General features: G+C 38.1%; 1 protein-coding gene across 1 annotated transcript; it reads right to left on the reverse strand.

The window, feature by feature from the left end:
• Positions 1–9,273: 9,273 nt before the first annotated feature.
• On the reverse strand, positions 9,274–10,056 carry LOC131632844 (uncharacterized). Its single transcript, XM_058903569.1, has one exon. The coding sequence runs from the start codon at positions 10,054–10,056 to the stop codon at positions 9,274–9,276; it is 783 nt and encodes a 260-aa protein (XP_058759552.1).
• Positions 10,057–10,373: the final 317 nt, after the last annotated feature.

Genomic DNA, 10,373 nt, shown 5'->3' on the forward strand with positions numbered 1-10,373 from the left:
GTATCAAAGAAGAAATCGCACGTCGGAAAACATTTTAATATTTAAGCAATTTTAGTTTTAATATTTAGCCAATTTCTATTTTATTTGTTTTATTTAATTTTGTTTTGGATTAAAGGCCCAATAGGGTTTATTTGTTTTCTGTATTTAAAGACCTATGGCATGGCCATAAGGATTATCTATTTTATTATAATAGAATCCAAAGTTTTCTTTATTCCTGGTGGACTCCAGAGCTTATCTATAGGGTTTGCGCTTGCAACCCTATTTTCATTCAAGGTTTAGCGCTTGCTATTCCTTTGGGCGGCTTCCGACTGTGTCACTTAAAATAGGAGATCAAGATCCTCTCGCAATTGTCACGACCTTGTTTCCATATGCCTTCTTCATCTTTTAGCCTTTTAATCTGATTAGCTTTCCTCCACTGATCAGTTTTGCAGTGAAAAAATTTCGTGTTCTTTTCGTCATCCATAAGCCAAACAGCACGACTCCTCTGTCTCCATAAAGTTTCCTCAGTTTTTAGCGGCCAGTCCCTTTGCCTCTCTAATGCTTTGGTTTGTTGAATTTCCATCGAGTCTCCCGACCATCTCTTGTCTTCATTGATGAGATCCTCAAGCCTCAAGATTTCCTTTCGAATAGAATTAGTTCTCATGCTCTTGAATTCATGTTAAAGCTCTTACATAGATTTACTCCGTTGATGAATCGAATGCGATCTCCTATGCCACAGCTGGTTTATCAGCTCCCCACATTTGTGAAGGATAGAAAAACACTTAGAAAGGGGGGGTTTGAATAAGTGTAGTCTAAAAACTTGAACGATAAAAACAATTTGCACAGTTATTTTTATCCTGGTTCGTTGTTAACTAAACTACTCCAGTCCACCCCCACGGAGTGATTTACCTCACCTGAGGATTTAATCCACTAATCGCAACAGATTACAATGGTTTTCCACTTAGTCCGCGACTAAGTCTTCTAGAGTATCCTGATCACAACCTGATCACTCCAGGAACAAATGCTTAGACACAAGCTAAGACTTTCTTAGAGTATCCTGACCACCACGTGATCACTCTAGTTACAACTGCTTAGACACAAGCTAAGACTTCCTAGAGTATCCTGATCAACACTTGATCACTCTAGTTACTTACAAATTAATGTAACCAAATAAGAGTATTACAATTGCTTCTGAAAAGCTATAATCACAACAGTGATATTTCTCTTAAAGTTTAAGCTTAATCTCACCAATATATTACAACAGCAATGTATTAGAGCTTTGATGAAGATGTAGTTTCTGAGCTTTGAGTTGAACAGCGTTTCAGCAAGTTTTTCAGAATAAGTTCTTTCAAAATCGTTAACCTTGCTTCTCATCAGAACTTCATATTTATAGGCACTTTGAGAAGATGACCGTTGGGAGCATTTAATGCTTTGCGTATTCCGTACAGCATTGCATTTAATGTTTCATGCTTTTGTCAACTACCTCGAGCCTTGTTCACGCTGTGTCTACTGACGTTGCCTTTAATAGCTTCCAACGTTCCTTTTGTCAGTCAGCGTAGCTGTCATACCCTAATTTTTGACCCCCCTGAGATGGCATATCTTCAGAATTTTTCATCAGGTCAAGACAAGTTCCCAGAGCAGTTACTTCTCCATCTGGTATCTAATCGAGGATGCTCAAAGACAAGAAAGCTCAGGCAAAGGATCAATCAATACAAGGATTAGTCCCTAATACAATCATGGGGCTCAAGGACTTCATTTTTCTCATCTATGATTGATTAGACATCCAGTCATCTGAGTACAGGTTTACTCAGGTCACCAGACTAGGGTTTTGAGCCTATCAAGGACTGAAATCAGGGATCACATTTGGGAAGCCCTAAAAAACCCCAGGGAACCATTCAAAGACATCAATCATCTTCAAATAACTCATATGACAAGATCCACTGGACATTACATCTCAGTTCAAAGTCTACAGTCATCATTGTCCTCTGGTCGACAATTAGGGTTTTTGACCTAATTCACCAAGATAGTTGACTTTTAATCAGGGCATGAATCCAAAACTCAAGACATGATTCAAGAATCTCTACTACCTCAATATAATCCATTTACATCATTCATTTGAGGAAAAGATCTTGTTTCTACAAAAAAGCCCAAAAATTCACTTTGTCAGGAAAAAGTCAACTGTGAAGGATCATCATTGACTTTTAAGGTTTTTGGTCAAAAAATGACTTTCAAAGGTCAATATCATCAATATATGGATGTCAAAGTCATTTGACCAAAGAAATTCAAAGAAATTCATCAAGGAGCGAAAAGTCGGGAATTAGGGTTTTTGAAGGCATGGTGAGAACTCAAAATTTCACCTACACAACTCAAAAAACTTCCAACATGAAAGTTGTAGATCTTGCAAAATAAAACAACATCTTACAAAGGAACTTTTTTCAAAAGATCAATCATTTATGAAGTTTTGGAAATTTTGAAGTTTAGGTCATAAACACTTAGAAATTTTTCTAAGTGTTTTAACCTAGTTTTCTTCCAACTTTGGCCTCATTTTTCACAAATTTGCCAAAGGATTCTGAAGAAACTCCAAACTAATGATTTGAAGTAGATGTTTAGGGCTTTCCAAATTGTGTTCAACCTTCTCCAAATTCATTTTGATCTAGGAGTTATGCTTGTTCAAAGTTGGCCTCATGAAGTGAAATTATAGGTCATGTACAATTTGAAACTTTGCAATTTTGTGCATTTTGCTTCACTAAATGATGCTACACGACCTCTAATACATCTGAAGACATGCCATACATTCAAATTCATCATTGCATAAGGATTAGAGAAGATTCCCAAAAACAAAGGCATGTGATTATGTAATGATTGCATTTTTGAATTTATGGCAAATGGTGAATCATCAAGGAATCTTGCTCTAAGCCAATTAGAACTCTCCTCTGAATCAGAAATGTTCCCTAAGATCTTGCAAGATCAATGGTTGGGGAAGCTAGCCCGAAAATGCATCATTGCATTTGGAATATTTTCAAACTTTCTTCATGGCTAAGAAACCAAACTCACCTCATTAAGCAAGCTCACTATGCACACTTACTCTGATCCAATTGCCTATAAATAGAGGGCTCATTCTCATTCAAAAAACACACCAAAGCAACTCAATTCCTTGCTTTCTCTTTCTCTTCTCATGCTTATTGTTTTTCAAAGTTCTTTGGCAAGAAGAATCGTTTTCTTCAAACCAGAGCTCATCTTTGGAAAGTAAGCATTCTAACATCTCAAGGGAGGTCATTTGAGGTGATCCAAACACCTGGATCACTTCTGTAAGTGGAGGAACACCATTGTTGCTCTCACTTTGGAGCATTTGCAGTTGGAGGTCCATGGAGTAATTCAGGAGGTTCTGAGCCAAGCCAATCATCCAGGCACATTCCTCAGGTCATAGTGAAGCTAACCAGATGGCTGCAGCTCATCTGTAACTCAAGAATCAACACCCTCCATGTTCACTTGAAGCTGAAATCGAGGGAGGACCATAGAGCAATTCAGGAGGATTCAAGCTCCAATAAGCATTCAGTTAGCATCATTGAGTCTCAGGGAAGCTATTGAGATCATTCATTCAAGCCCAGGTGCTCTCAATCATCCTCACGACCTCCATTTTCAGAGGTAAGTTCCTGAACCTCACTTCTCTAATTTAAGTACTCTTTGTGAAATAGCTCGATTCTATCTTGTTCAGCATCATCAGAGGATTGAAAACCCTCTATCATCATCCATTTATCTTGCAGTATAGTCATTTAATTTGATTTTGAAATTTTAGGGTTCTTCACGATTTCTGGTAAATTAGTTAGATGTAGTTAATATTAATTCATGTTAGTTACATATTTAGAATCGTGAGTGAATTTAGAGCAAGTTTCATGTTTACATCATTGCAAATGGTTGAGAGTTGAGAGAGTTCAGAAATTTGAATTGATGGAGCTTGAGGTTGAAGACGAAGATGGAGGGTGGCGCCATTTTTTTAAATCTCTGAGCAAAGTTTGTTTTATTTTTAATGATAGGCGTTCCCTTAACGACTGAACAAACTTGCCCTAGTGGCCTCCCATACGCCCTTAGTATCATCATGCCTCAAGTCTGGGGTTCGAATCCCCCTCGCCCCAGACTTTTTGATTCTTTTATTTTTCAAGGATTTACAACTTGTTTTGAAACATAACCAAATGAAGGCAAGTCACTATCACCACACGCGCGTTGGCTCAGTGGTGTTTGTTTTGAGTGTGTGGCCTAGAGGGCGTGGGTTCAAACCCTCCAAGGGCCAAAACTATTTTTTTTACACACAATTTCTTTCATTTTCTCACAAAACTTCACATATTCATTTAACCTATCAAATTAATTTATTTTCACTTCATTTTTCACACACTTATCATTTAATATACCTATTTTGTGAATAATCAAAAAAATCATAAAAATATTATGTATTTCTTGAATTTTAATTAGGTTTAAAATAGTATGTTTTTAAGTGTTTTCTTAAATACTTTAAATATATATTATCACTTTATTTTAACCTAATCAATTTGTAAATATTTTTTTGATAAAACCCTAATTGTGTAGGTCTTAATTAGTTAAAAAGTCTTTATTTTTACCCTAATTAAGTTGACTTTTTGTCAATTTTCAAAATTGTTTTCAATCTCTGATAAAATCAAATGGTTAAGGTTTTCAAACAACAAAACCTTGTATCATTCCAAATCATTTTCAAATTGCTTTTACACCAGTACTGTAAAGTACTGGGCCTCTAATAGAGTGTAAGTCCCAAAAACCTTCTCTTCTTAGCTTGTTTTCAAAACTGTATTTTCAAAATCTTCTTTCTGTTTTCAAAACATTCTTCTGGTATTTGAAGGGCATTATTCCCGGTGAAACTCTTCAGATACCTATGTGACCTTTGTCCATCTTCACTTCTTCTGTTTTCAAAACCATTAACTGTTTATCATATATATTCAACTGTTATCAACAAAACAACAAAAATACTGTTGAGGCTCTGTACATACTTCTTCAATGGCCTCCACTCCATCCAGGTTAGGCTTTACAAGCTTTCAATTTACAGTCTTTATTTAAATTACTGTCAAATATAAACTGTGCATATATTAGTTTAGAACTGCGTTTGAGTATAAACCTTAGGACAGTTAAACTATATATATATTATAGAAATATGACCTAGGATTGAGAATGTCTTCCCGGTGAAGGCTCTTTCCTAATTAGAGATCTGTAGTTCAAACCCCCAAGATGAATTATTCCCGGTGAAACATCTTGGCAAAAAAACCTTAGAATCCAAAAATATAGGACACATCCACCCAAAGAGGAATTATTCCCGGTGAAACCTCTTACCCATTTGCTTAGAGCCAAAATAAGTTCAAAAACCACATAGCTTTCTCTTGTGCTATAACAAGGACCCTCGATGACCCTCGATTAGCCTCCTCTTGGGCTTTGTACAAGGACCCACAGGCTTCTTAAAAGCATTTCCAGCTTCCTCTTGAGCTTGTATACAAGGACCCATCAGGTTTCTTATAAACATAGGAACAGGTCTTTAGTCACCTTTTAGCCTACCCTGGTGAGTTTCTTCCAATTTAAACCAGACTTTAAACAAGCTAAGTTTGTCTCAATTTTGCATTGAGTACACTTTTTGGAATGAGAGACATGGACAGTCTCTGTCACCCTTATCTTCATCAATCTTCCTTAGCAGAGTCTAGGATCCATGTTTGATCATCCTCAGCATTGAGTCAGCCTTCATCTTGGGCTTTAAACAAGAAGTCTCCACTAGATAATCTTTCTGCCATTCATATTAACAAAAACCCCTGGAAAGGGTTAGCCTCCAACATCTGTCTAAAATGTCAAAATCCCTGGAAAGGGTTAGCTTCCACACATTCCTTCATTTTAATAAAAAACCCCTGGAAAGGGTTAGCCTCCAACATCTGTCTAAAATGTCAAAATCCCTGGAAAGGGTTAGCTTCCACACATTCCTTCATTTTAATAAAAAACCCCTGGAAAGGGTTAGCCTCCAACATCTGTCTAAAATGTCAAAATCCCTGGAAAGGGTTAGCTTCCACACATTCCTTCATTTTAATAAAAAACCCCTGGAAAGGGTTAGCCTCCAAAGTCAATTAATAAAATGTCAAAAAAAATAAAGATTCATTTCTCTTAGGAGATAATTTCCCCAAAAAAAAAGTCAAAACCCCTGGAAAGGGTCAGCCTCCAAAAAACATGATAAAGTCAGTCTTTTAACAGACAAATTCACCAGCTGAGTCAAAATCCCTGGAAAGGGTTAGCTTCCAAAGAAAAACAGTCTTTTAATAAATAAAACCTCCTCAGTAGAGTCAAAACCAACAAAAACAGTTAGCCTCAACCTTGGGCTTCATACAAGGCACCCAAACAATAAAACTCCCCTGTCAAGAGTCTGCCTCAACCTTGGGCATTGTACAAGGCAGATAATAGAGTCTCCCCAGTGAGTCCTTCATCACTCAGTAGCCACAACCTTGGGCTTTGTACAAGGCAGATAAACCATATCTTTCATGTGTCAAAGATTCCTAACACTTAGGATCTTTCCCCATATAATCATCCATACTTAATTCATTTAAGAGTCCGCCACAACCTTGGGCTTTGTACAAGGCAGAAAATAATGTTTTCCCTAGCTAGAGTTAGCCACAACCTTGGGCTTTGTACAAGGCACACAAAATAGAGTCATTCATTCAATTATCCTCAGCAATCAGCCACAACCTTGGGCTTTGTACAAGGCACATAAATAGAGTCTCCCTAAGTAGAGTCAGCCTCAATTCTGGGCTTTGTACAGAACACTAAAATACCCTGTAATTAATCCCCAGTGGAGTCATCTCCCAGAGTCAATAATATCAATTAATCAATCAAAAAGCCTCAAGCTTGGGCCTCATACAAGCCAGCTAAAGTCAAATCTTTTATACAGTAGATAGACATAGCTTATCTCTATAGAGAGATATTTTTACTACTCTACCACATTCAAACAAACAAACATTTCATTTCAATTTTAATCAAGTCTCCCATTTAGGATTTTGAAAGGCATGAGCTGGCAGTAAAACCCAGACATGTGGTAACTTTCCCTAATTTGGATGAGCATCTTTCTTTCATTTAAGAGGCATTTGACTGGTATACTTGCACATACACAAGTATGGTCCCCCTCTTGAATGAAATGAATTCAGTTATTCTGTCACTCTTTAAATGTTTGTGGTAGAATAGTACAAATACCTCTCTGTAGAGATAATTTCATGTCTCTTTACTGTAAACAGAGATTTAATTCCAAGCTTCAACCTTGAGCTTCAAGCAAGGCACCAAAAATAATTAATTTCCCTAGTTAGTTCCCCGAACTACATTAAGCTCTGACTTCCACTAGGGATATGTAGGCATGAGGTTCACAAGGAATCTCAGCGAGCTAATAAAAATACCAAAAATAGTCAGTCTGTCTATCTGTCTGTCTTTTCAAATTAATTCAATTCCTTCTCCTAATACAAAGGAGAAACTTTCCCAATCATTAGCAGCAAACACAATCACAATGACACAGAGAAGGTTCCTGTAGAGTACTACAGATATGTAGGGTGTTTAAACACTTCCCTATGTATAACCGACCTCCCGGACTCCAGAATTTCTAGTCTAGGTGAAATCCCCACACTTAGCAAACTCCTAGGGTTTAGTTGAGATCTTTTTTTCCCTTTCCTACTCGTAGGACAAATAAGAAAGTTCGTGTGATATCGTAGGAAGAACTGAAACAAAATTCATCCCACCACGGGCGCATTCTCCTTCCAAATTTCGCGTGAAGGGTTTAGCGTGCCGTCCTCCCAAGTGAAACGGGGAGGTAAAGAAAACGACCACCACAGTAGCCTGCCACTTGTACTTTCTTCTGATCTGATGTTTGTGTATACAACGTTTGAATATCATCAGAGTCAAACAGCTTGGTGCATAGCATCTTCTTGTCTTCTGACCTTGAAGTGCTTCTGAGCGTGATACCATGAGAACTTCAGTGCTTCTGCTTCTGATCTCAAGTTCTTCTGATGCTTCCATAGACCCATGTTCTGATTCTGCCTTGACCATCTTCTGATGTCTTGCCAGACCATGTTCTGATGTTGCATGCTGAACCTTCTGAGTCAAAGCTTCTGAGCGCTGATTTGTGCATACTCTTTATATATTTCCTGAAAAGGAAATTGCAATGTATTAGAGTACCACATTATCTCACACAAAATTCATATCCTTGTTATCATCAAAACTAAGAATATTGATCAGAACAAATCTTGTTCTAACAATTTGTGCTCCTTAGACTAGGCTTCCTCGAAACGGAACAAATACCTTCTCTTCTCAAGAATAACTTCCCGTTGAATAAGAATCCGAAGTGCAGAATGGTCTAAGCAAAATCACTCCAAATGAACAACTCTAGTAAGGGGAAAAAGCTGAAGAAAATCAAAGGAAACTAGACTTTTGTCAAGTCTGCATTGAATATTTGCATCACCTTCTCACCCATTCGACCATGTATAAGGATAGCCATCAAAACCTACTTCTTGAAGCCCACAAATGTCCATATTATTCCTACCCCATTGAAATTGAGAAAACGATCTGCTAGTGCCTCCCATTATATCAGCTTCAGATACAGTGTCATTCAAGTCACCAAAGAAAATCATCTTATTACCCCCTCGCTCTCTTAATTCCTGTATCAAACTCCACATCTCCTTTTTCCTTGCTTCATCAGGAAACCCATAAATATCGGCAAAAGACCATGTTTCATCCTCATCATCCTGTTTACAATTCCCAACAATATGGTTTTGAGAATGGGATGCAATCTCAATATCTAAACCATCGTTCCACCATAAACATAGGCCTCCTGCTATGCTCCTTCCAGTTCCTCTACATTCCACGATAACATCAAACTTGAAATGGAATCTCTGCTTCAATTTTACCAATTAATCTTTTTTAAAACGTGTCTCCATCAAGAAGACAATCTGAGGATTTTCCATCTTAAGAAGATTCACAAGGCCTCGAACTGCATGGGGGTTCCCCAAACCCCTGCAGTTCTAGCTAATAGTTTTCATTGGGATAGGCAGTGTTGGTCAGCCAGCACCACCTTTGGTTCAATTGTTTGTCGACCACATACTTCCATTGATTGCTTCCTTTTTTGTCTCCGTTAACATAATCGTCCAAAGGGCCCTCGGTAACCATCACATCCACCAATTGGCGTTTCCCTATCTTAATTTTAGCGGCTTTCTCGGAAATAACCTTAGAATTCTTTGTTGGCTTCCTACGCGTCCATTTCCTTTGTTAATCCCCTACTTTCTTCGAGGCTTTCTTAGTTAGGCGTTTTTGTGTTGACAGCATCACTGCACCCAAAGATTCAGCTACTGTTTCCACATCCAGGTTATTTTTTGAACCATACCCTCCACCCCTATCTCCATCACATTGCTGTTTTGGAGATGATTGAATTTGTTGAACCTCTAAGTCCTCCCCTTTATCTTTATCCTTTACTTCACAACGGCTTTGGCTAGATGATGCATTGAAAAGTTCCCTGCTACACAAACTAGAACTTGAGTCACGATTTTTGAACTCATCAGTGAGTTTTGGCAGCGGGGAAGCCCTTAGCCACTGACCAAAAGCTAAGTCCTGCTCTTCTATGTCTTCAAAGCCCTCTTCATTGAGCTCCTCAACAGCCTCACAATCTTTAATCTGGTGGCCCATTCCCCCACATATGAAGCAGAAAGTGGGAAGCCTTTCATATTTGAAATGTACCCTAATCTTTTTTTCTTTAAAGGAGACTATAGTACCACGCTTCAAAGGCTCCTTCAGATCCATCATGACTTTGACGCGCAGGAACCTATCATTTCTGTGAGCTTCTCTAAAGTCCATCTCTTCAAAGGTGCCTATAATATTACCCAATTTTCTAGCCATAGTATCAGATCTAACTATGAGTGGAAGATCATAAATTCTTACCCAGAAGGAGCTAAAGTGCAGGTCAAGATCGAAAGGTTGTTCCTCGCGTGAAATGCATTTTATCATGGGGAGGGCTCTATCAAAACTCCAAGGTCCAGTTTTTAGAACGTATTCCATGTCTCTTTTCGAGTTGAATTTGAAGAGAAATAGATTTTTGCTTAGATCTTGGGCTTCCACCGTGTGTTTTAGCTTCCATGCGTTTAGCATTGTGCTCTTAAAGGCTCTACTGTTGAAGTTACTTTCCGTCCACAGTTTTCCAGTTTTCCAGCTAGAGTTCTCTGAAGTGATTCGTCTTCAAAAATTTCTCCCTCATCCGCTACCACTCCTTCTTCTTCTTCTTCTTTTGAGAGAGTAAACTCCTTCCATTTTTCCATATTGCAGAGAAAACAAACCACCACGAGATAGCAGACCACTCAAAGAGGGGAGGAGAAAAC

The sequence above is a fragment of the Vicia villosa genome, unplaced genomic scaffold, assembly GCF_029867415.1.
Source record: "Vicia villosa cultivar HV-30 ecotype Madison, WI unplaced genomic scaffold, Vvil1.0 ctg.001041F_1_1, whole genome shotgun sequence".
Classification (NCBI taxonomy): domain Eukaryota; kingdom Viridiplantae; phylum Streptophyta; class Magnoliopsida; order Fabales; family Fabaceae; genus Vicia; species Vicia villosa.